The sequence below is a fragment of the Thamnophis sirtalis genome, unplaced genomic scaffold (genome assembly GCF_051295495.1).
Source record: "Thamnophis sirtalis isolate CommonGarterSnake01/CBP01778 unplaced genomic scaffold, rThaSir2_p1.2 scaffold_8, whole genome shotgun sequence".
NCBI classification, from domain to species: domain Eukaryota; kingdom Metazoa; phylum Chordata; class Lepidosauria; order Squamata; family Natricidae; genus Thamnophis; species Thamnophis sirtalis.
The window spans coordinates 19,758,678-19,785,122 of record NW_028261388.1 but is presented as its reverse complement, the minus strand read 5'-3'; the positions used below and the strand labels follow the sequence as shown (position 1 = coordinate 19,785,122).

General features: G+C 41.0%; 1 protein-coding gene across 2 annotated transcripts in view; it reads left to right on the top strand.

The window, feature by feature from the left end:
- The first annotated feature begins 5,735 nt into the window (after nt 1-5,735).
- The window catches only part of ARHGAP20 (Rho GTPase activating protein 20), a 105,404-nt gene continuing 84,694 nt past the window's right edge, over nt 5,736-26,445 (top strand). For both annotated transcript variants that reach the window (XM_087721201.1, XM_087721200.1), the window contains exon 1: nt 5,736-6,020. In XM_087721201.1, the coding sequence (XP_087577327.1) occupies nt 5,922-6,020 (99 nt within the window). In that variant the 5' untranslated portion in view covers nt 5,736-5,921. The remainder of the gene's footprint in view (nt 6,021-26,445) is intronic.

Sequence of the window (26,445 nt, the reverse complement as noted above, 5' to 3'; positions counted from 1 at the left end):
TTAGTGGCTCAAATAATAAACTACTAGGACTCACAAGCTGAATATCTGCCTTTTGTGAAATATACTTTTTTAAATATAGCCATGTTCATTTAACCTTATTTTCTGCATTTGCAGAAATGAACCCATCATGCTAATAGGTTTCGCATAACACCAGAAGTTGAACTATGTGGGCTTGTGATTTGGTATGTTATATGGACATAGTCACAATATCATAGTCAAATTTCATTTAAAATTTGGAACATTGTTATAACTTTACTGATTAATAATTATTTAAAACTATTTTCTCCTTAGGGAATTGTACTTGGGATAGTTTTGATAGTAGTGAAAAAATAGGAATAAAAACTTCATTGAATGAGCATTAAGTGACAAACTTAAGACCCACCGATTTAAATATAAATGGATAGACAATTCAGTGCACCCTAAATTCAGCTTCCATTCACCCTGGGGTCAACACACAACCATTTGCTCATTTACCATCATCATCAAAAAAAAAGACAGAAAATTATTTCTAAATTCTAGATTACTAAAGGCAAATATTATTCAGCAACTTCTGGTATTTTTAATTAATGCACGAAGAGCAAGATATATAATGGGAATAAAATATCCAGTATTTCTCAAACTTTGTGACTTTTAAGTCATGTGAACTTCAATTCCCAGAATTCCACCATTCTGTCTAGGGAATTCTGGAAGTTGAAATGCATATGTTTTAAACTCACCAAGTTAGAAAACCTCTGGAACTAAGAATCTAATGGTACATTTTCTTTAATTGTTACAATGCTCTAATACAGCTTTACCCAATCTGGATATTTAATTCTTGAAGAGGGACTTTGCAAATATATAAATATATAGAGTTTTCTTATGCTGTTATTGTGTTTATATCTTTGTTACGGTACAACTCACATTTTACTGACCAAAGTAAAGCTTTGCCTAAGACACATTTAGTAATTTAACAAATTAGTATTTTATTCTCAAACTAGTTTTATAATTTAGGCAATTTGTATTCTACCACTTGTAAGGTTTTGTAGTTTGAACCATACTACTTATTTCTATTAATCATTCAAAAATGCCTATGTATTTGAGCCTTGGAATCTTTCCCCCCAGAATTTACAACATACTAATCAATGACTATATGTAATAAAGATAAGTTATTAATTCTAATATTCAACTTTAAATATGAAGACCAGCAATGGCCTTGTTTGTATGGCACCTTAAACCACAGTAACAAGCTATCTAAATTTTAGTTTGAACCCCTTCCATATGGCTCATTTTCTCGTTCAGTTGCTATGAAAACCCATATAGTTGGGGTTAACTGGTTAAATCATAGTTAAAATGGGAAGCATTCATGTTTGTTTTAATTTCTTTTCTGCAAAGCCAAGGGCTTCTGAATTCTACACCCATAAGGAGATATTCCCCCACCCCATGGAAGTCAATCATAGTTTCCTTGTTTCAATATCCTCAATCAGAGCAACCTGATACTTGTAATGTACTAATCATTGATTCACTCAATTCCTTTGGGTTAGCAACAGTTTGATCATAGCTGACTACAGCTAATTTGCAGGAAGGATACTGCAAATGATTTTTTTCTTAATGTAAATGTTCAAGCCATGAAGGTATGGTCTTCATTTTGTTGTTGCAGAAGGAACTTTGTGTCTCCCTATACTGGCAAAATGAACAAGCACAGGGTCTTGCAATATCACCAACTTTTGTCACAATTCTTTCCTTTTTACAGTTGACCAGCAAAAATATTTTTCAAACTATTCATGGACTTCTGGCTGGTTTTTGTGATGAAGATTCATAAAGTATCTTGAATCTCTTGTTTTACAATCATTATAACAAACTGGTTGGTGAAACTTGCCTTGCCATAATCACCACAGAAGCAACTTGGGTTTAACCGATAATTGTTATATTCAACCTTTTTTATAACCATGGCAACTTCAACTCCAGCCAGCATGTAGGAGAATTCTGGCAGTTGACATCCATTCATTTTAAAGTTGCCAAGGTTGAGAAGGATATATTTGAGGGATTCTGAAACCCATTTTATACTGATATTCAAAACAAAACCTGAACCTCAGAATTCTATAGTTCTAAGATTATGTAAAGGCACCTTATATCAAATCTTAAATTGTTGAAATAGTTCCCTCAAATCTATTCTTAATGATTCTACACAATTTTTTTATAAGTATTGTCTTTTAACTGTTGTTTTATACCTCTTTATTTTTAATCATAGACTGTTCTCTACAAGATTTTTTGCAAATCCATTAAAATGCAGGAAAAAATAAGTACTTGCCAATCAGGGATAGAAACCTATCAGCAAAAGTCTAGGAAAGGAACTGCAATTTCACAAACAGCTGCCAGAAAATGACTTCATGAAAACTTATATTTTAAAGTAAGTAAATCGTGCAGAAAAATTGTAGACAGACAGGTACTGGAGGTTATTTTTTCCCTACATTTTTCAATATTTTTAATTCTGTAGAAGGGATGTGGTCAGGTACAGATTACAATATTTAGGAGTTTAAAAAATAGTAACTTTTATCACTATTTTATGACACACAACCATGTTGGTGGGAAAAAAATTATACATTGCCTTGTTGGTGCTGGATATGCACTTGCATTTAAAATCAGTACAGGACCTATTTTTCCCAACAACAACAAATCAGTGAGATATGTTGGGCTGACAGAAAATTTATTAATTATTAATTTCTGAGTTCTAAACTAGAACTAGAGGTACTGTTCCTAGTTCGACACCTTATTAGCGATACCATCTTGACTCTCATGGGTTGTTTTTTTAAAAAAATATCTGGTCATTTTAAAATTATGTAATCCCTTATTTGAGAAACCACTTGGCTGGTTGTTATAAAACACTTGATAAGCAGCATAAATTTGTTTATCACAGTAGAAAATACCATGTACAGTAGAAATTCCGGTCACAATCATAATCCGCTCCATAGTTTTGGTTGCAAACCGATTTGGTTGTGACCCAAACCGCATTTTGAAAATTTAGTGCTTACAAAGAAAAAATGGCACAGAAGGGGAAATCGGCCACGAAAAAAACTTTTTTTTGGGGGGGGGACCCAATTTGGTCGTGGTCAGAAGTGTTTGTGAGCAGAGGTTCTACTATATGTACAAAAACATTAGGCAGAGCGTGTTAGATGGGGGTCACTTGATTATCCTATTGTCCTAGAATTACAAGTTCAGCATGATATACAGTGTTCTTTGATTTCAGAAAAGTTATGTGAAAAAAATTGAGTTTTTTCCAAGCTGATAGGATAAAATATAAGAGTAATAGCAAGGAGTACAAAGGTATGCACAAGCTGCTTGCTGTCCTAGTACAAGAGTGTTTAACTTGAAACCTCAGCTAAAATTGCTTTAAAATGAGATCTAATATTCCCTTAAATCAGCAATGAGTTTGAATGCGAGAAAGATAAGACAAACAAGAATATAAACTTGAGATTTCTGGCTCTACTTCTTTCCTAGTCTCCCACACAGCATTACAGATGTTTCTTATTTTAAAAAAGCATTTTCTCTCTCCTCACAAGTCTTGCAGAGCTTAACAGATGCCCCTCATTTCTGTAATTTTGCAGAATGCAGTATCCCACGGCAAAGTTAACAATCTAGCCAACAATCTTCATACATCAACATAAGCCTCTTTATTTGTTCTAATAGTGTGAATATGGTGTTTTTTTTAAAAAAGATGAAAATGTTAAAACTGAAAGTTCATTCTAATCAATAGTTTTGAAACATTTCAATTAAAAATACCTGGAATGAGACTGTCTATTTTACATACTAACATATAAATTCTGATTTGTCATTGGTGAAAGGAGCTTTATTTATTCAAATTTGTTATAGCCACCCAAGTTTGACTGACTCATAATTACAATTTATTTAATCATGGTTTATCGAATAAACTACAGTTGGATTTTAAAACAAACCATAATTTGCAAGCCATAATGGCTAGATTTGCACATCAAATTTTTGTCAGAAAAAAATTGCATTATATGTAAGTCTTGTCAATATATTTTTCCATTTTATTTGCTTTGGTGGCAACTTCTTTATTTCACCTTAAATACTCACTGCATTTTTTTGGAGATGCATGATTTCAGGCTATATATTTTGATAAATCTCAAAGCTGTAGGCTAGACAGAAATCATACATATACATGCCACAGACAGGAGCTTGTTTGGCATAGTGGTTAAGACATCAAGCTAGTAAGCAGGAGACTTTGAAGTGCTAGTTCTACTTTAGATACAAAGCATATACAGGTATATGAATCACAAACTTGCTAAAGACATTTTGGTCTAGCATGTTGTGTAAATCCATCTAGTTCACAGTTCAATTATGTTGTGAGAAGCAATTTCATAAAGCATTCAAGTCCAGGTAATTTCCATCATGGTCAAGATGGAGGCTGCAACAGTGATCAGATTTCAACCTTTTTATTTGCATTGTGAAATGGGCAAAAATTTAATTTAATGTTGTGGGCATCATTGACTATTTTGACCATATCCTGGGGACATATACACCCACCCACCCCTTCTAGCCAAAGGCTTCCTAGCACCATCAAAGTAATGTTTGTAGTCAATTCTCCACATTGTAGTAAGCCAAACTATAATGTGGCTGTATTTTAGCTTGTGGACCCGAATCTAAGCCATTCTGCCTCAGGGCTTTAATTCAAAATTAAAAGTAGCTGAGGTGCTCCTTTCTTTCAAAGAAAATGGCAGAAAGGAATGATAGGGAAGTATGGGTTACCGGATATTTGTTCTTTGCATCTCTCCTAAAATGCCAGGCAGAGAAAAAGTAACATTTACAAAAGCTTTGCCTGGAAATACAACTCCAGACCTATGATGTATTATGAGGTCGTATGGATGTGGCAAAGTATTCAATAAATGCTTTGCCTGGAAGCATTTTTTCTCTCCCTATTTCTCACTCCTATTTTGGACTGGAGCAGATCTGCATTTCCAAGCATTGCTGTACTTGTTTGGAGTTAAGACCCAGTGACCTGAGTTAAACGGCCCTCTTAGGAAACAAAATACAAGATCTGGCTTGTTCCTAGTTGTCTTCTCCACTTGAGTTTCACAATCAAGAGTTGCCAACGTTGCAACGAGTTCTTCTTGTGCCCTTAGCCATTTCATTGGGGGTGGGTGGGGTGTCTGACCAAATATTTTTACAGCATTGATCGATTCCAGATGAAACACGGTTGAGGTCCCTTCTCAATCAATTCGGTACAAGAATATATTAATTTAAAAAACGTGGCCCCTCAGTAGGGAGCGGAGGAGGAAGGGATTATTATGGAAGAGCGGTTGGATGCTTTAGCAATATTGAGATCAAATGAAGAAATAGGGTTTTTAAAAATATTTTTTTTAAATTTGCAAAGGGCTTCTTCGATCGCAGCCCAGGAAGTCCAAAGACTCGATAATCAGGTATTAAATATATATATATATAATATGAACATTAAGATATTATCCCTTCGTTTCCTCAGAAATGCAAAAGTCAAACGGACGACCGCGCCCACCCCCCACCTCGGAATTCTGCAGTCTCGTTTGTGGGCGGGGCCAAGGTCGCGTTTAAAATAAGAGGCGGGGCTACAAAGCACGCCGGCTGGGCCAGATTCCCCTCCGCAGCAGAAGGGGCGGGGCTTGTGCCTCGGCTTCCATTTCTGGGTGGAGCCTCGGGCAGCCTTGGCCTCGAGGTGGGCGGGGCCAGCCGCGCCGCTGTCTGCCGCACTCGCTGTCCTGAATCCGCTGTCGGCGCCCGCAGCAAAAGCTTTTTTGCGCGCTTCCCCGTTGCGCTGCTGCCTTGATTCTCCAATGAGAGCCGGCCGGAGGGGCTCCGAGGAAGACTTCTTCTTATTGCCCAGGATCGAAGACCAGCCTGGGATGACCTCAGGCTTCCTTCAGGCTGTTTGAGCAGCGGTCAAAGGGAATCTAATGGAAGCCATGTCCCCGCAACAGGATCACGTCGGCCAGGGGCAATCTTCCTCCCTGACCGCGGGGAATCGCCGCTCCGCCGCGCCGGAGGGCAAAAAGGTGAGAACGCTCTGACGACGACGCCTTCGGTGCAGAATCGCCACCGGGCGGGAGGGAATGGAAAGCCGGCGGCTCCTTTCCCTTAGGCAAACGGGGCGGGGAGGCAGCCTTGCGCGGTTCCCTTCCCTGCCCGATCCTTGCAGGTGGATCAGCCTCCGTTGCTCCTTTCCTCGCAGGTACGGCCAGTTTAATTGCAGCAAGCTTTTCCCACGCCCGGGGTGGTGGTGGTGTTGGTCGTTGCGCAGCCCCCCAGAACCTGAAAAGCCTTGGCGCGCGGTTGACTTGACGGAGACCGGCGGGGATTCCCTTCAGGATAAAAGGCTGGCTCTGCGATCTGTTCAAAGGGGAAAGGGTGGCTTTTGTGTGTGGAGGGGGGATGTTTCCCCATGGAACTATAAGGGACGCGGTGGCTCAGTGGCTAAGACGCTGAGCTTGTCCATCAGAAAGGTCGGCGATTCGAATCCCTAGCGCCGCGTAACGGAATGAGCTCCCGTTACTTGTCCCAGCTTCTGCCAACCTAGCAGTTTGAAAGCATGTAAAAATGCAAGTAGAAAAATAGGGACTACCTTGGTGGGAAGGTAACAGCGCTCGGTGCTTTAGTCATGCCGGCCAGATGTGCACCGCCCCCTAGAGTCGGGAACGACTAGCACATATGTGCGAGGGGAACCTTTACCTTTTTCCCCATGGGGCTGCTCGTGTCTCCTCTCCCTCTTTCCCTTTCTGCCTTCCCTCGGGATTTCTGTCCTCCCCGCTTATTCCCCGGGCTGTTTATCCCCCTTTCCCTGAAAGGAGCCGCTTGCAGGAGGAGGGGAAGGTATGAAACGTGAGTACGCGACCCTAAGAAGATCGCCATCGCGGGTCTTGCCCGGGAACCTTTCCCTTATCCTGCTGCCGGGCGTCACCTCGGGGTGGGGAACGCGCTCCGGCCCCGCGGCGCTCCGTTCCTCCTCCGAGGACTTCCAACCGTTGGTCACTGTGAGTCGTGACTAGGAGGAGCTGGCCCGCCCACAGCTGAGCCCCGATCTCCAGCGCGCTTTTGCCCGCAATACGCCGCCTCCTTTCAAAGCATCGGAGGACCCTCCGCGTGGTTGGAAGGGGAGGTGCGTTATTCCCCCCCCTCCCCACAGCTTCTTTCCAGCGGGCGGGTTTGACTCCCCCTGCCCGGGTGGGTTCGCTTGGCTCGCGGGTGCCTGCACTTGACCAACCAGGGATGGATGGAGTCGAGCGCACTGAGCGAGGATGCGCTCTTGCAGCGGCGCGGGGAGCGCGCTCGTGGCTGACAAATATTACCCTTCTGAGTGGTGTGTGTGTGTGTATGTATGTATGCATGTACATACTATGTATGTACTGAGTGGTGTGTGTGTATGTATGTATGCATGCATGTATAGGTAGTTAGGTAAGTAGTTAGGTAGATAGGTAGAGTCCCCGGTCCATTAACTTGAAGATGGTTTCATCCCAAGGACCGAGTGCTCTGCTGCTGTTACCTTTGGAATAACAGGAGCCTCTCTGCTTTTTCAGTGGAAGAGGCGTAAATCCGAGAAAGGTTGGCACCTCGTTTCGGTTTGAGTGGTTTCCTCCCCTGAAAGCGTTCCTGTTGGTGTATCTAATTCTGAGGTGTGTCCCGTCCCCCCCTTCTAAGCTGCAAGTCCTGGGTAGGAACTTGAATGGTGAGACTTAAACGGGCGGAATTCACACCATGGGGTGATGCTAATGAGGGAGGCTCCCAGCGTTTTCTATACTTTCCTCCTGCCTTTAAAATAACTTTACATAAGGTAGTGTTGATATTCCGCAATTAGATTTCAGGAGAGAAGAAAGGGACTGGGGTGAGAACTCTGAGCATAAGGCAACCAATAAGTGTGATACTGTGAGTTATTTGGATTCTGTGTTTGTGTGTGTGTGTGTGTGTGTGTGTGTGTGTGTGTGTGTGTTGTGTCTTTTGTACTAGATTCCAACAGCCTGAGGAATTCTAGAGATGTACAAACAGGACATCAGGGATTTTATCTTTTCTTTCTATATTTGTTTTCCCCTGACAGCAGCTAAATTATGACACATGCCCCGCCTGGACCTGCTTTTCAATATTACTTTAGTTAGGAATATATCATTGTTGCATTTCAAAACAGCTTTCTTAGAGTGATGTGTAGAGAACTAACAACATTTTGTAATGTTGAACCATCTGGTTCAGGACTGGCTTGTTTTGGCCAGACTTGCATTCTTCTAAATATTGCATTTTTTCTTTCTCTTTGCCAGTTTGGTCTTGTGGTTAAGGCTCCAAGCTTAGAAACTGGGAAACTGGGAGTTGTAGTTTCCTCTTAGGCATGAAAGCCAGCTGGTTAACTTTGGCCCAGGTACACTCTTTCAGCCCTAACCATCTCACAGGGTTGTCTGCTGAAAAAATAGGAGGACGAAGGAGTATTATGTATGTTTGCCTCACTGAGTTATTTAGAAAATAATAAAGGTGGGATATAAATACATTTTGTGACCACTGGTAATCTTCAATTCCAACTGGATTAATGCCATTCTTGTTCTTGTCTTTCTCTAAACCTTAGGATTCTCCCAAGCTTTCCACAATCTTTTTTTTTAAGATGTGGTAGGGCTTGTTTCGACTGTTTAAGGATGCAAACTCGAAGAATGGGTTCCTTCATAATATATATATATATATATATATATATATATATATGTATATGTATATGTATATGTATATGTATATGTATATGTATATGTATATGTATATGTATATGTATATGTATATGTATATGTATATGTATATGTATATATATATATATATATATATATATATATATATATATATATATATATATATATATATATATATATATATATATCTTAGTTGTTGTCGTGGCTAGTGGTTCTTACACTTGGAGCTAATCATTCTTTTGAATTTTTCCACATTCTTGTATGTATTTTTATCTTGGCATCCAAGACAATGAATGTCTTGTCCCTGTAAGAACCTTAGAGATCAGCTGACTTCTACAGACCTGTGTATTCATTAGTTGCTGCTACCCATTTATTAAATCTGGATGACTTTTTCTCTTCTAGATATAAATAGAAATGGGTCTGAGACCATACCTGTTATACAATCTGTTCTTTTGCCATGTTTATTGATCGCAAAAACCTTTGCAACAATTAGAACGCAGATAAATGAGTTCTTTTTCAAAAGTATTTCCAGTTTGCCAGTTTTCTGACTCCAAAGTTGCTTACTCTAGAACAGGGGTAGTCAACCTTTTTATACCTACCGCCCACTTTTGTATTTCTGGTAGTATTAAATTTTTCTAACCGCCCACCGGTTCCACAGTAATGGTGATTTATAAAGTAGGGAAGTAACTTTACTTTATAAAATTTATAAAGCAGAGTTGCAGCAAACCCCTACCGTCCACCCACCATGAAAGCTGGAACACCCACTAGAGGCCGGTAGGGACCATGTTGACTACCACTGCTCTAGAAGATGTCTTCTTGAGTTTCTGAGACTTGAGTTCCTGAGACTACAGATGGAGTGTATTGTGAACTCAAGGATGGGTCTAATAAAAGTGGGATGGAGATGGATAGAGCTTTGAGTGATTTACAATTGTTAGTTGCGAAGTCGTGTCCGATCCATCGCAACCCCATGGACAACGTTCCTCCTGGCCTTCCTGTCCTCTACCATCCTCTGGAGTCCATTTAAGCTGACACTGTCTGCTTTAGTGACTCAATTCAGCCACCTCATTCTCTGTCATCCCCTTCTTCTTTTGCCTTCAATCTTTCCCAGCATTAGGTTCTTCTCCAGTGAGTCCTTTCTTCCCATTAGGTGGCCAAAGTATTTGAGTTTCATCTTCAGGATCTGGCCTTCTAAAGAGCAGTCAGGGTTGATCTCCTCTAGGACTGACCAGTTTGATCATCTTGCAATCCAAGGGACTCACAGGAGTCTTCTCCATTCACCATAGTTCAAAGGCCTCAATTCTTTGGCGCTCAGCCTTCCTTATGGTCCAACTTTCACAGCCATACATTGCAACTGGAAAAGCCATAGCCTTGACTATACATACTTTCATTGTAAGAGTGATGTCTCTGCTCTTTAGTATGTTGTCTAGATTTGCCATAGCTTTCCTCCCCAGGAGCAAGCATCTTTTAATTTCTTGGCTTCAGTCCCCATCTGCGGTGATTTACAGTAGATGGGTAAAATTTCAGATGATTGTATTGCTCCTACAAAAGTAGTAATAATAAACTAAACAGGTGTCCCTGCCATTGATTATACATTTGGTTGCCAAAACAGAATGCTTCTAGTAGAGGTGATGATTCCAGAGACTGCCATTTATCAGAAATGGTGTAGGGTCTTCTGCTTGGGGGGGTGGGGGGTGGATTAGATGACCTACAAGGTCCCTTCCAACTTAATCTGTAAATTTTGCAATTGTATCTTTTTTCCTGTCACAGAGGAGACACCATTTTTCTCTCTCTTTGTTTCTTTCTTTTTGAAAAAGAAAAGACCCGTGGACTAGCTTCTGGGATTGATCACAAATTTTGGGCTGAGCAAGTTCTTAATAATTTAGATTTGCAAGCATGAAACACTGGCGTGCGCTTGGATTCATAATATGTCTAGGTATACTCTGAAAAAGAAAAGAGATTTTCCATACCCGGAGTCTGCCTGCCTCAGTTTAAGAACTAGTTTGAGGCTTCAGTGTCCTCTTAGAAAATTTGAGTACAGGAATTTTCAGCAGGATTGCTAGAAAAGCAATATAGTACAAGCAAGGATGAGTGAAAAGCTAGAATTGTTATCTGAATTGGTGCCGCAAGATTTTAAAAACAAAAGATGGCAAAATCTAGTAGGAAAAGCCGCATTTGAATTCTACCTCAGGCAAGGAAATTTTGGGTTAAGATGAGGTAACCAATAAAGTAATCCTTGAGGTTGGAAACCATCACTTTAGTAATTAGGATATTCAAAGTGTTAAGATGGTGTAGTGCTTGTACGTTCCTTGTACAAAATTCCTCCCTTTCACTCTTATGTGTGTGGGCTTGCCACAGTGTAAGAAATCTGGCAAAAAAAGAAGTGTGATTTATGAGTCAGTGATACATTGGGATCCTGAGTACTTCAGCATCTTCTTCCTTCTCCCCAGTTTTTTAAAACTCTGCTCCTGCTAGAGACTATTCCAGAATAAATAGAATGAAGAGTAAAGGAGGAACCAAGCTAAGAAGGAAATCTCCTATTTGCAGGGTTTGCATTAAAATGTCAATAAATCCTGGCCAGCTCATTCTCCTTAGAGAATTAGTACAGCAGGCTGCCAGATGCTTATTGGGATTTTAAAGCTTGCCTGGGTTATTATAGAGCACATCATAAATATTTCCAGTCCCAATCACGTTGGGAGGAGTAAAAGGGGAACACCATATATGTAGTTGCTCTCTTGGATGTCAGCCCTCAAGCCCAATGTGAGACTGGTGCACTAATAAACAGCTCACTGGAGTCAAGGACACTGAGCATCTGAAATGTTCTGCAGTTTGGCATTCAATCGAATGTTTCATTTCAACAAGAAATCATTTCAGTTTATCCTCACAGGAGTAAATGTGTTGGTCTGTTGCACTGGAAGATAGAAGCGTTCAGGACATCCAAAAAGCTAAACAAATTTCCTGGAGGATAAGGTTTTCAGTTTTCACGGCCACCAGAGTGTCATGAATAACAAGACCCCTTCCTATTGGGGTGTGTAAGGTAAAGGTTCCCCTCGCACATATGTGCTAGTCTTTCCTAATCTAGGGGGCGGTGCTCATCTCCATTTCAAAGCCGAAGAGCCAGCACTGTCCGAAGACGTCTCCGAGGTCATGTGGCCGGCATGACTAAACGCCGAAGGTGCATGGAACGCTGTTCCCTTCCCACCAAAGTGGTCCCTATTTTTCTACTTGCATTTTTACATGCTTTCTAACTGCTGGGTTGGCAGAAGCTGGAACAAGTAACGGGAGCTTACTCCATTAAGCACTAGGGATTCAAACCACTGAACTGCCAACCTTTCTGATTGACAAGCTCAGCGTCTTAGCCACTGAGCCTCCGGGTCCCTTGAGTGTGTAAATCTCACTAAATTAGCTTTTGCAAATGGCACAGTAAATATTCTGAGGTGATTTGTCCAGCTGCATATAGACCATGGATGTCAACGGGGTGTCGTACTGCCGTCACGTGATGTTTTGTGACATTTCCCCCCTTCGCGAAGCTGGGGTGGGTGTGGCCTGTGCATGATCCATCCAGCCCACGGGTCACCAGTTTGACACCCCTTTATATAGGTGGCCCTTAACTTACAACCATCCATTTAGCGACCACTTGAAGTTACAACGGTGTTGAGAAAAAATGACTTATGACAACTTTTCACACTGCAATCGTTGCAGCATTCCCACGGCCACGTGATCAAAATTGGGATGCTTGGCAATTAACATGCACTGTCCCGATATCCATGTGATCCCCATTTTTAACCTTCCCAGCCAGCTTCCAACAAGCAGAGCCAGGGGGAAGCCAGAATCATTAATAACCCCATGATTCACTTATAGGGATTCCCTTAACATTTGTGGCAAAAAAAAGGTTGTAAAATGGAACAAAATTCACTTAATTGCCTTAGCAATGGAAAGTTTGGACTCAAGTTTGGTCATAAGTCAAAGATTATATTTTATATGGGTTTTTGTATAAAACACTACTTCCGGGAAAACTCTCCAAAGTTCTTGAGAACATTTTATTTATTGATTAAAGATGCGGTATTTGTAAAGTCTGCATAATTTGCAGAAGAACTGAATGTATGACTCATTGGGGTGATGGATAGGAGAGGTGTGTGGTATTGATTGAAGTGTTGGAGTAGGAATAGACAGATCCAGATTGTAATCGAACTTCAGCCACAGAAGTTTAAGTGACTTTAAACCAGTTGCCCTCTCTCAGTCCAAACTTTTTAATATTTTAATTTTGTTTTACCAAATGTCATACTGATTTTCAGCAATAAAAGCAAATCCCCAAAGAGAAATACAGGATATTTGCTTTTTCCCATCCTGTTGTCCTCTAGAGCAGGGGTGTCAAACTTGATTTCATTGAGGGCCATATCAGGGTTGTGTTTGACTTGGGGGGGGGGGCTGGAGTGGGTGTGGCCAGGTGTGGGTGTGGCTAGCTCGACATCACTCGTGTGACATCACCTGTGGTGGCCCAAGCGCTCTGCCAGAGAAAACGGGCTCCCGATCTCCAGTTTCGGCTGCAACAGCCTCCTGCAGCCCTCTGCCTGCAAAAACAGAGCTCGGGTGGGCCGCTTGTGTCCCCCTGGGTCCTGTTTTCTTCCACAACGGCATCCTAAAACTCTCTGCCAGCAAAAATGAAGCTCCATGTGCCCCGCCCGTTCTCCATTTTCGCTGGTAGAGGCACCGTGGACCAGTCCTTTGCTGTTTCCAGGGCGGCCCTGCAGGCCAGATCTAAGCACCCCGCGGGCTGGATACGGCCCCCGGGCCTTGAGTTTTAACACCTCTGCTCTAGAGGTTCTCTTCTCATACAGTAATCCACTGACTAGCATATTAGTTGTGTTAGGTTAAATTAAGGGAAGAATTATTGTTTGTACTGGTTTTCTTCAACTTTGTGTTTTTCAAAGATACCATACTGTACTTTTCAGAAATGTAGGAATGCTGGCTGCAAACTCCGTGATTCTTGTGCAAACCAGCCAATTGTGAAATAGTTTGAGTAGGCTAAGTAATAAATCATGATTTATTTGCATTGCAAATCGACAGTAGCTGGATTCACGCACCAAGTCGAAGCCAAAAATACATGTTAAGTAAGATGCAGTGGTATGAACAAGGTAGGAACAGAACAAAGTCCTCTGGTAGCATTTCTGTATGTGTGTTTTGTAGTTGCATAGCAGGCAGAAGTTCAAAAGGTGAATAAAAGTTTAATACAACAACAGATTATTATCTTAAGAGCTGCATGAATTTCTGCTTCTCTTGTATTGGGAGACCTGCCAGAAAAGCTACTTGTGAACATTGCTCTTGGTATGACAGGCTGTTCCTGTTCATAAATCATTTTTTTTTTTACATGAAACTATTGAAGTTAAGAACTCTTTATTATAAAATGCTCTGCCTTTGGGTGTCTAGCTCTTGCATCAAGTTGGACGCCTTGAAGTCGTATATCGAGCCTTTGCATACTGAATTGTCACATTACAGAACTTCTTACGGGACCTGGGATTCAAGCTGTTTTCAGTTGTACTAATATAGTTCCTTAAGGAATGTTACCCCAGCTTTCTACGTAGATTATGTGAATGCTGGAAAAAAAATTCAGTGAGTACTGTCACCCTGACTTTAAAGTTGCAGAGTTAAATGTAACCTCTGTTGAACTTAGAAGGTCTTACATGGGTTTGTTACAGTGGTGGGTTTCAACAATTGTTCGAACCTACTCTGTGGGTGTGGCCTCCTTTGTGGGAGTGGCTTGCTGCCCATGTGACCAGATGGGAGTGGCTTGCTACCCATGTGACCGGATATGAAGATGCCGACGACACTTGTCAGAACCACCTTAAATCACCTCACACACAGCACTGGCATGCATAAGAATATGATGTAAACTTGTTTTTTAAAAGGCATCTTTGGTTTGCGTTAAAACAACTTCAACACACGCAATGTTCTGATTGCACCACAAACGCAGTAGTCATCCTTACCTTTCACAGAGGCACTGAGTTTTATAAACAGGAGCATGATAGTGTAGAATAATCATATCCAAGGACCAGTAATGGGTTTCAAAACATTTTTGGAACCTCTTCTGTAGGTGTGGCCTGCTTTCCGGGTCCACTGGTGGAACCTCTTCTAACCGGTTCGGTAGATTTGACGAACCGGTTCTACCGAATAGGTGCAAACTGGTAGGAACCCACCCCTGGTTTGTTAGGAAGCTGAAAATGATTCCAAAAGAAAGGGTGAAACTAGAGCTACTCCCCGCAGTCCCTTGAATTTGTGGATGTCTTGAACTATTTAAAACATTTTTATCACTGTTTTTGTTATTCTGACATCGTATGATCATATCTGTCTGAAATTATCAGGTAATATATTATTGCTAAACATTGGTGTCTGATAATCTCCATCTGGGGATTGTAGGCGCTTTAGTCCAACACATCTAAAGTCCCTTGAGTTGGGATTGGAGGAAGCTGCTTCCAATAAATATTGTTTTTAAAATAATCGTTATGATTATTTTGCTTCTTCATTTTACCAGGTCTGGAGACAGCTTAAAATGTAACCTGAAATTATCACAGACCTTAGCAGAACTTAATTTGAATGGCTACAAATTTTCTCCATCAGCCAATGTCTAAATATCAACTTGATGGCTTCAAAATTGTCACTTCTTATTCAGATTCTGCATTTGCCTTGATAAAGGGTTTGAGAGAATTTGGAGACCTGTATCCTTTGTTATTATTTGTTTTTCTTGGCTTAATAATGCTAATATCGTGTGTAGATTTTGAGCGATGGTGATGATGGTTTTGTGCAGAGGTGACATTCACTTACCTTCCCTACCGGTTCGCAAATGTGAGCGTGTGCGCTCGCTTTACTCGCACATGCTTTGTCTGTGCATGCGCACCACTACCTGCTCACGCGCAGTCCACGTGCATTACTCGGGGTGGGCAGAGCCTCCCGCAGCCACCGCTACTGGTTTTCCGGAACCGGCGAGAACCGGCGGAATACCACCTATGATTTTGTGGCCCCATCTTCCATCTTGCTAACATCTTTTGGGGAAAGTGGTTTACAACCAAATTTAGCCCCAATTTCTGTTGCTAAGATCAAGACAGATGTTAAGTGAATCACTGCAGTTGTTAAGTTTGCAACATGGTTGTTAACTGAACCTGACTTCCCCATTGACTTTGTTGGTCAGAAGGTTGCAAAAGGTGATCACATGACCCCAGGACACTGCAACTGTTATAAGTACATGCCAGTTGCCAAGCGTCCGAATTTTGATCATGTAACCACAGGGAAACTGCAATGGTCATTTGAAAAATAGTTATAAGTCCCTTTTTTAAAGTGCTGTTTGACTTCAAACAGTCACTAAGCAAATGGTTGTAAGTCGAGGAACACCTGTATGCAGAGTATGGAAAGGGGAGTAAGGAAAAATAAGAAAGGAATTAAAGCATGAATAAAGAAAAAAAGACAGGAGGTATAGTTACAGTACCCACATTTCCAACTCAAAAACCTCAATTCTTACTGCAACTATTTTTGCTGTAATAACTAACTGAAGGGACATCACTCACCCTTATTTTACTCCCTGCTGTATGCTGAACCAATTACTAAGCAGTCAGATCAGTCTTAGGCATTAAATGGAATGTTTAGCATGTTTGGATTTATAGCATTTGTTTCCGTTCCCTTCATCATATCACTATCATTTCCATATACTTTTCTGAAATAATTCCTGCATTTCCTTTCATTTGAATTTCAACCCAAGCTGTTTCGTTTCTTCAATTTAATTCCAGACAGTCTGCAGGATGCTCCTTATTTAGCCCTCTTAACCTATTGTACTGAGAGAGAGAGAGAGAGAGAGAGAGAGAGAGAGAGAGAGAGAGAGAGAGAGAGAGAGAATATAAATCAGCTAGTATGTTTGTGTGCGTGTGTACACACACGCGCGCACGCATGCGCGCGCTCGCACACACACACACACACACACACACACACACTGATAACCCGGCATTGCCTGGTTATGTGTAGACCAGTGGTGGGTTTCAAAATTTTTTAGAACCTATCTGTAAGTGTGGCCTGTGTTGTGGGAGTGGCTTGGTGGTCATGTGACCGGGTGGGCGTGGCCAATTTGGAAAATGTGGTGAAACTCACTTAACAACTCTCTCGCTTAGCAACCAAAATGTTGGGGTCAATTGTGGTCATAAGTTCTATTTCTCTTTCTTTCTTTCTTTCTTTCTTTCTTTCTTTCTTTCTTTCTTTCTTTCTTTCTTTCTTTCTTTCTTTCTTTCTTTCTTTCTTTCATCTCTCTCTCCCACTTTCCCTTCCTTCCTTCCTTTCTCTCTCTTTCTCTTTCTGTCTCTCTGTCTCTGTCTCTCTCTGTCTCTCTCTCTCTCTCACACACACACACACACTGTGGTCACATTGTTGAGTGTTCCAATCACATTTGAAACACTCAACAACTGGCCTGCATTTATGTTTTTTTGCAGCATTTTGCAGTCTTAGGACCAAAATATATGGTTAAAAGTTCCTGGCAGCGGCTCTTTTCCTTGGGAGGCTTCGCAGAATATCCCAAGAATGATACCAGCACATCTGCCCTCTTCAGAAACAGGTCCTCTTCAGAAGGACGAGACCCCGCTGGTCCCCCTCACGTTCCTCATCTTCCGGCTGCTGCCCCATGCCATGGAAAACATAGGCACGCGCACACTCTGCACAATTACAGCCCCAGAGACTCTCGAAGGGAAGCCAGAGGCAGTGGGGCAGCCGGGTCCCTCACCCTCAGAGGGAGGAAGGGCCAGTTGGGAGAGGGGCTTTGGTCCTGCTGCCGAGGCGGACGGGACTTTACTGTTCCACGGAGAAGATTCCATCCCTCATCCCAGAGCCTTTGTAATGGCAGGAACTTGTTCTCACTCACCTGGGCTTCTGAAGAGGCTTCCCTCTCCGGAGCTGTAATTGTGCAAGGTGTACGTGCACCTATGTTTTCCATGATGTGGGGCCGTGGTGGGAAGACAAAGAACGCAAGGGGAACCAGCGGGGCCTTGTCCTTCTGAAGAGGACCTGTCGCCAAAAAAGGGCAGATGTGGTGGCATCGGTCTTGGGAGTCCCCCAGGGAAAAACGCCATGGAGGATGGCTTTTTAACCAGGCAGCTGTCAGAGAGAAGAGGACAGCGTGGGCCGTGAGCTTCTGCAACAGCTGAATTCTCGCCTCCTGTTCCTTCTTCGGCTGCTGCACAAGCCCACGTGGCATGCGCTGCCGTCTTCTCTCTGACAGCCGCCTTGTTTCCAATGGACGGGTGGGGAATGCATGCGTTTTCCTCCCTCTGCATGGATTTCCCACTCCCTATTGGTAACGAGATGGCTGTTGGCGGGGCAAGCCTGATGCAAGCAAGCGGTGACTGGGCCGGCAGGGGAGCGAGCAAGGGAGCAGGCCATGGGAGGGAGCGTTCCGGTACACTGCCTCCAGAAGAACGGGTACCAGCTAAATTTGATGAACGGGTATGCATGTACCGGGGCATACCCCCTGAAACCCACCCTTGGGTTGAAGCATTTGTCTGACTAGGGACCACTGAGAGGGACCTTTCTTCCCTCTACTCCCATGCCCATCATCCATGCCCTCTCCTTTCCCCTTTCCATGTGCTCCTCTTTCCCGCCCTGTCTATGATTCTGGCACTTTGCCCCAAATCCATTAGGCGTTTCCCCATTGGTCCACTGAAGGGGGAATGTAAGGACTGGCTTTCCAGAGGAAGCTGCAAAGAAACCGACATCACAATTGCCGCTCTAGGACGTTGCACTCGCAGCCCTTAACGGGCCAGGCATTCCAGAGTTATGCTGAAACACACACACAATTATTGGTTTCCAGGGGTAAGTCATTTGTGTACCAAGTTTGGTTGAAATTCCTCGAGGCAAAAATGCAACACAAATGTATGTGTGTGTGTGTGTGTGTGTGTATTTATGTGTGTGTGTGTGTGCGTGCCACAAGCTCTCCTCCCTTATCAGCTGAGCCAAGGAAATGATTAAGTGTTATGTCAAAGCCTAATATGCCCAATTATGGGAGGGAGCATACTGCTTCCCAGCTCAGGTTTGAATCTCAGTAAAGATATGGCTATCTGATGAGAGCCAAATAGCTTGAAATAGATCTACACTATCCCTTCATTTATTTATCCGCAAAAATGCAACACAAAAATGGTTTTCTGCCTGGAGGGCTCCTAGGGTGGAACTGAAAGGCAAAAGGGAAGCAATATGCTCCCTACCTTATTTGGGCATACCAGGTGCTTTGACATAATAATATAGATGGATGGATGGATGGATGGATGGATGGATGGATGGATGGATGGATGGATGGATGGATAGATAGATAGATAGATGATAGATAAGCAAAACTGCTGTGTGTTTTCTCTGCTTCTTTTAATCCCAACTATTTCATACTCATTTGGCTATGTTCATTTGTTCCCCCTTCCATACTGATTATACAATATCTTTAGCTCCCTATATTTTTACAGCAGTCATTCCCATTCATGCATTTTCCCCTTCAGCTACTATTTCTCTATTTCATCATTCTACTGGGCATTCTTTTTTCATTCTTTCTTTGGCATAAGTACACAGTCTTGGTATAGTAACATAATTCTTTTAACTGTTCCAGGTGGTTTCCTCAATCTCTTTCCTTATGTCCACTTTCAACTGACTCTGTTGGGAATACCCTCTCATCAGTAAGCCATACCCTTACTATTTCCCTGGCTCAGCTGATAAAAGAGGAGAACCTTGTGGCTTAGTGGTTAACACATCTGCCTAATATGTAATACAGCTCAGGTTCAAATCCGAGTAAGGGTATGGCTAGCTGATGAGAGCTAAATAGCTTGAAATGGATCTATACTAGTCTCCCTTTATTTATTTATCAGCACAAATACAACACAAATGTAACAAAGGCAACAGTAAAAATATTGGGTTTCTGTCTGGATGGTCTCTTGTGATGAGCTGATAGACAGAGAATGGAAACAGTAGACTTCCTCCCATACTTGGGCATACCAGGGGTTGTGACACTAAATACATATACATATACATTTACATTTACATATACATATACATATACATATACATATACATATACATATACATATACATCATATACATATACATATACATATACATATACATATACATATACATATACATATACATATACATATACATATACATATACATATACATATACATATACATATACATATACATATACATATACATATACATATACATAGATAGATAGATGTAGATGTAGATGTAGATGTAGATAGATATAGATATAGATAGATAGATAGATAGATAGATAGATAGATAGATAGATAGATAGATAGATAGATAGATAGATAGATATAGAGATATACAGACAGACAGACAGATAGATAGATAGATAGATAGATAGATAGATAGATAGATAGATAGATAGATAGATAGATAGATAGATGATAGATAGATATAGATATAGATATAGATTTCCTATAATAGCTATTTGAAATTGAATTGGAGAGTACTCAATAGGATTTTATTCTTTGATGCTTAAAGCATCAAAGCAATCTTTTCATCTAAATTAACTTCTCAGCCGTTTCTTCCAGTTTTATGATCTCGATTTAATAGAGAACTAGTATGTTAAGTTGATAATATGTCAAACATGTGTTTAAAGACTTGTTGGTACTTGGAAGGCATCTCTTTTTCTTTCTTTCACAAAGAAAATTTTCTGTCCAGAATTGTAAAAAATGAAGTACTTATTTATTTGCTAATCATATTTATATGATTAAAGTGGCTTTGATTTGTAGTGCAGACATGTTTCAATTTTCCATGATTAAAATAATAAGCAAAGTGACCTCTGTGTGTAATCTCCTACATTTTTAATGACATGGTGTTTTTTGTTTTTTTAAATTCCTATCTATTTCAGTGAAGGATACCTTTCTCCATCTGATATCCTTCATATAGATATGACTTTGATGCCCAAAATTACTAGTCCAAAAAGTGCAGCCTTGATTATATCATCTCTGGCTATAGTTTAGTTGGGGAACGAGATCAGAATGAAATTTAAAATGTTTTCTGCTTCATTGTTTTCCTGAAAAGTTAGAGGGTACAAAGCAAATAAAATAGTATTTGATTTTTTCTGAATAAATGATCAGCAGAAAACTATACGAATATAAAAGATATAAATAAAAGATATCTATAGTGGCCAGGTTCTGGGTCCCTTCCATTCAAAAACGCTAGGCTACATCTTTATAAAGGACTGTATAAACTGATGATACATATGAAATGTTAAAGATGAATGCGACCATCCCAAGTTGTAAGCAAGATCAGTGAAGAAAATGAACATGGTTTAGGGCTTTAGCTTTTTTTTTTTTAAAGTTGGCAGTTGTTTTGCTATGCCCAAAATTAATTGGACAATTTCAGTTTATCTAGAGCAGGCGGGCCCAGCCTGTGGATCACATGGAGCCCTGAAGAGCTAATGCAGCCTCACATGATCATAATGTCAGGCCGATAGGCTAGTAAAACAATTCCATGATAAATACAATGATAAGTCAAAGGTGGGGGGGGGGAGGTGGTTATGATTTTGATTTTAACCCCCTGTGTTAATCTCGTTATGGACATGAACTTCTGATGGAAAGGGGGGGGGGGCGGCCTGTCAGGCCTGGAAGCCATCTTGCATTGGGCCTGCCACATTCAATGCTGTGGAAAAATGGGAGGGGGGATTATTTATTTATTTATTCATCCATCCATCCATCCATCCATCCATCCATCCATCCATCCATCCATCCATCCATCCATCCATCCATCCATTTATTTATTTATTTATTTATTTATTTATTTATTTATTTATTTATTTATTTATTTATGTATTTAATAGCAATAGCAGTTAGACTTATATACCGCTCCATAGGGCTTTCAGCCGTCTCTAAGCGGTTTACAGAGTCAGCATATTGCCCCCAACAACAATCCGGGTCCTCATTTTACCCACCTCGGAAGGATGGAAGGCTGAGTCAACCCTGAGCCGGTGAGATTTGAACAGCCGAACTGCAGAACTGCAATCAGCTGAAGTAGCCTGCAGTGCTGCATTTAACCACTGCGCCACCTCGGCTCTTGATTAATCAATCAAGCATGAATTAGATAACAGATATAAGTATAGACATGAATTATAAATAAATGAAATGAATATGAATACCATGGAATATTAGGACAGGGACGGTAGGCATACTGGTGTGCTTATCCACATTTCCTTAAAGACCTCTTAGGAACCGGGTGAGGTTGACAGTAGAAAGTCTAAAGCTAAAGTTTTGGTGGTTTGGGGAAGAAACCACAGTGTCAGGTAGTGCATTCCAGGAATTGACAACTCTGTTACTAAAGTAACATGTATTATATATGTAGTATGGGAGATATATAGTCATAATACCATTCCCTTTTTACAAAAGTCAAGGACATCTTGCCCTGCATCTGGAGGAGTATGACTGGGAGGCATCTCCAGTTGGGACGGTGCCTGATGGGTCCGTGTGATGGACATGTGGGTGCTGGGCAGGGGTTTGGACTTTCATTTAGATGGGGAAAACCTGGAAGCTTTCAGATTCGGGTTTTCCCAGATGTGCCAATATGACATCTCTAATAAAATGGAACTTTGAGGAACTTCAAGCCTCGGAGTCTTCTTTCGTTGGGGGTGTTACTTGTATCCCTAACACATAAACATTTAACATTATGTGATACATATACATTATCTATATTATATATTTTATATGCGGCCCAAGACAATTCCTCTCCACTCAATGTAGTCCAGGCAAGTTAAAAAGTTGGACACCCATGATTGAGAGTAAATAAGCAGCTGGTGAGCCAAAAGCATATTTGGCCAAAGGCATTTTTCCCTTAGCTGATAAGCAAACTTACCAGATTTTAAAATGATGAAAATGTTTACATTTTGTTGAATTTGAGCAAATGTTGCTTCTTCCTATCTTTTTTTCACTCACACATAATGCCCAAACAATAGGGATTAATACAATTGTGTGTATGCCTTCTGCAGGGTAGGGTGTGATATGGTAAAAGTTTCATCCTGATTTGTTTAATACACAGTGTCTGACCATACATATTGTGGTCAGGTGATACAATGAAGCCTTAATTTACTTGATATGAATTCGAATGCAGTGGCCCAAATTTCTGTCTATTGATTCTAACAGAACAAGAGAGTTGTATCCAAATCAGCCTATGTAAGGCAATTAAATGTACGTATGTTAATTTTACATGAATCATTTGCAGCAGTTTGTAGCAGTTACATAAGAACTATGACTTATGGCAGCTGCATGAAATGACATGATTAATGTAAATGAAGCAATTATACATTTAACATTAATGTCCCGTCCCCCCCCCCCAATTAGTCCAGTTATGATTTCACGGTACTGCAAATGTATACTGCTAATTTCTGGGTGATATTGAAGTGGGTCATATATCATCCGGATGTTGTACATTAGATAAGGTGTACTGTGATGTGAATGAATCATACACTTATTTTAAAGGAAGGATGTTTAGAATTTTGCCTCTTTACCATTGCTGTAATTTTGTTTCCATGCTTCCTAATTATATTCAATAATTCATCCAAAGTCACTTAGAGTTTTATGTTAGGCAAAGAGATAAATGTAGTTTTGTTATAATTCTATAACCTTGAGAGCACATTGCTGAATAATAGTATCCAAGATTCAGCTGTTCTCCCTGGCACTGAGATATATGAGTGGACATCAGAAATTGGCACATTTTGTGTGGATTTATCTGTGCTTGGAACAAGCATAGGACTGTCTAACACAGGTCAGTTTTTAAAATCCTATTGGAAAAGAGGATGGGCATACTCTGTTAAGTGTTAATCTGCTTGATTTATTTATGTACATTTGTGTGCACTCATGTGAGTTCTTGGTTGAACGGCTGGAATTTTTTAAAGAAGATGATTTGTGCTGAAATTCTGTAAAGTAATCTTGGCATTAAATCCTACAGGAGGAGATTTCTTTTAAACATACCAAAACCAAAGTGTTTTTTCTTTTCTTTTCTAAAAAACTCTCATCTGATGGAATAGGAAGTTGTAACATTTATATTATTTTATACTTTTAATTTAAATCAAGTAGGCTTTTGCACTTTTTTCACTATTAATTATCTATACCACGGGTGTCAAACTCGAAGTTTTTTCCCTTCGCGGAGCTGGAGTGGGCGTGGCCTGCACGTGGCGCAGCCGGCCTGCAGGCCGCTAGTTTGACTCCCCTGGTCTATACCTACCATCACTTTTCACTATATATATGATGTTTTACAGGCATCCCATCTGTTCAAATTTGGGACAGCTGGTGGGGAATGAAATCTTATAATTCAATTTTACATGGAAAAATGAGGCTGGTAATGTATATCAAATCTCTAGATGTAGACTTCAACTTCTTTTTATAATCAAAATTATTCATTCTGTTTGCTTGGCCATACTGAATTTTTTAATAGGTAGATTTGTCCTATATTTATTTGGATTACAAGTTTATTTAACCCTGGGCTTTCTCCTTCACATGGGGGAGGTTGTGCAAAGTTTTACAGAATTGAAATCACAATAGCCCTTTGTCATGTAGTTGGAAGAAATGTCCTTCTGGGTTCAGTTCCAAGTGGGGAGAAAGATACTGGAAACATGGTGGCTGTTTGGAAAGATGGTTTTAACCATCAAGGATCACATGCCTTGAAGATGTTGGGTGAAGAGAAAAAGAGAAGAGATGTTGAGAGTGCCTGAGTTTTATACCCTCTCTGGGCTTTTGAATTTGAGCTTGTATTCTGATTGGTTGTTAGACTCCCACTCTGATTGGTTGTTAGACTCCCACTCTGTAGGCTGTCCTGAGTCCCAAGCTTGGTTGACTCTTGCTGGGTGATGATGTAATGAAAGGGCTTTGGGATTCCTATTATGGCTCTGCCTGAAGGAGGTAGATTTTTGTTATGTAGAATAGACTGACCCAGGTCTAAATGGCCCATTGACAAGTGTGGGGGATGAGTTTCTGCCTCCCTTTTAGGGGAAATATTCTGCCCTTTTAATATTTCCTAAAACATTTCATTTTTCTAGGAAAGGGGTGGATGCTAACTTCCTACAGTGTTGTTTATTTGTTACTTACATTTCATATTTTTAGGGCACACTGGTAGATGAACAGTTTGCCTAACTTTAAGTATTCCAGGAGAATGTTTCAAAAACGTCCTTTTGTTTGTGGTGTCTGAAAGAGAGTTGAGTTCCTAAAAAAGTACGCTGGGCATGATTTGAAAGAGAACTCTTGCATGCACATGCCTGCGATTCATTAAAACAGCCCTCTGTGTCAGGTTGGGGGGGGGGGCAAATGCTACTGTTTTAAGGAGACCATTAAAGCAACTCTTGCATGGTAGAGAGCTGCAGTGTTATAATATTGTTAGGACATCATTGCCATCTTTGAACATTGATAATCCTCCCCATTTTAGCTCTGGGTCTAGTCTGGTCTGCTTTGGCTTGCTCTGGTGACTAAAATGGTCCCTTGCAATTGCCACTCGCCTGCTTGAAATAATTTTGAAGAACTCTTCAGTGAGCATGATAAACATTTCGGACTGTGGAAAGTTATCACCCAGCCCTCTCCCAGAAAAATGAAATATCCTAGGAAATATTGAAAAGGCAGAATATTATATTTCCCTGGATGTGAAAAGAAAGAAACATGTTTGAAATTGAGAATAGCTCCCTGTAGCTTCCTGACTCCATCCACTTTGTCAATGGGCCATTAAGAAGGCCAAGGCAGTCCCTTTACATAATAAAGAGTTCTCCCCTTCAGCTCCAGGGGGATGGGATTAAGGCACGATAATATTGGCCCTTTACCCAACTCACCACATGGCATCTGAGAACTCAACCAAACCTGGATTCAAAATGCAGCCTAGAGAGTTGCCCCTGCATGGCCCCATAGGAGTCTGACAACAAACAGTATACAAGCTCAAGATCAAAGGCCAGAGAGGGCCTAAACCAGGGACTCAGCATCTCAGCCGGCCCTTCTTTTTTTCTCTACCAACATTGAAACATGTGATCACCTTTTCTGTTCAGGACTCAAGCCATGTGGTCCTGCCCACCATTAAACCATCTTTCCAAGCAGCCTCCATGTCTCCAGTGTCTTTTTCCCCACTTGGAGCCGAACCCAGAAGGACATTTCTTTCAACAGGACATTGCAAAGACTGGAAGTAGTGGATTATATCTTAGTGGCTATGATTATTTTAAAGTAGGATTTTGAATGCTAGTAAACAATTCTTGCTTGTGAGTGTTGGTACAGGAGAGACACATACACATACACATACCCTTGTATTCCACTGTCGGAAGTTAGCACCCACCCCTCACTCTCCTAGGAAAATGGAATATTTTAGGAAATATTAAAAAGACAGAATATTATATTTCCCTAGATGAGAAAAGGAGAAACAAGTTTTTAAAGACAAAGCAGCTCCCTGCTGTTTCCTGCCCTCCCCCTTTGTCAATGGGCCATTAAGGCCTGAGTCAGTCTATTCTATATAACAAAGGTAGGATTAATCCTCTACCCACTCACCACATGGCACCTGGGAAATTACATCAGCCAGTAAGGCAAAGAAGCTTGGGTCTCAGGACAGCCTACTAAGTCAGCTAAGATCCCTGCCCCTGGGCCTCTGACAACCAATCAGAATACATTTCTTACACAGGGACAGGAAGTGGGGCCCAGGAGAGGGTATAAAACTCAGGAATTCTCAGCATCTGGCCCTTTTTCTTCTTCAACCAACATCTTGAAACATGGGATCCCCCTTTTCA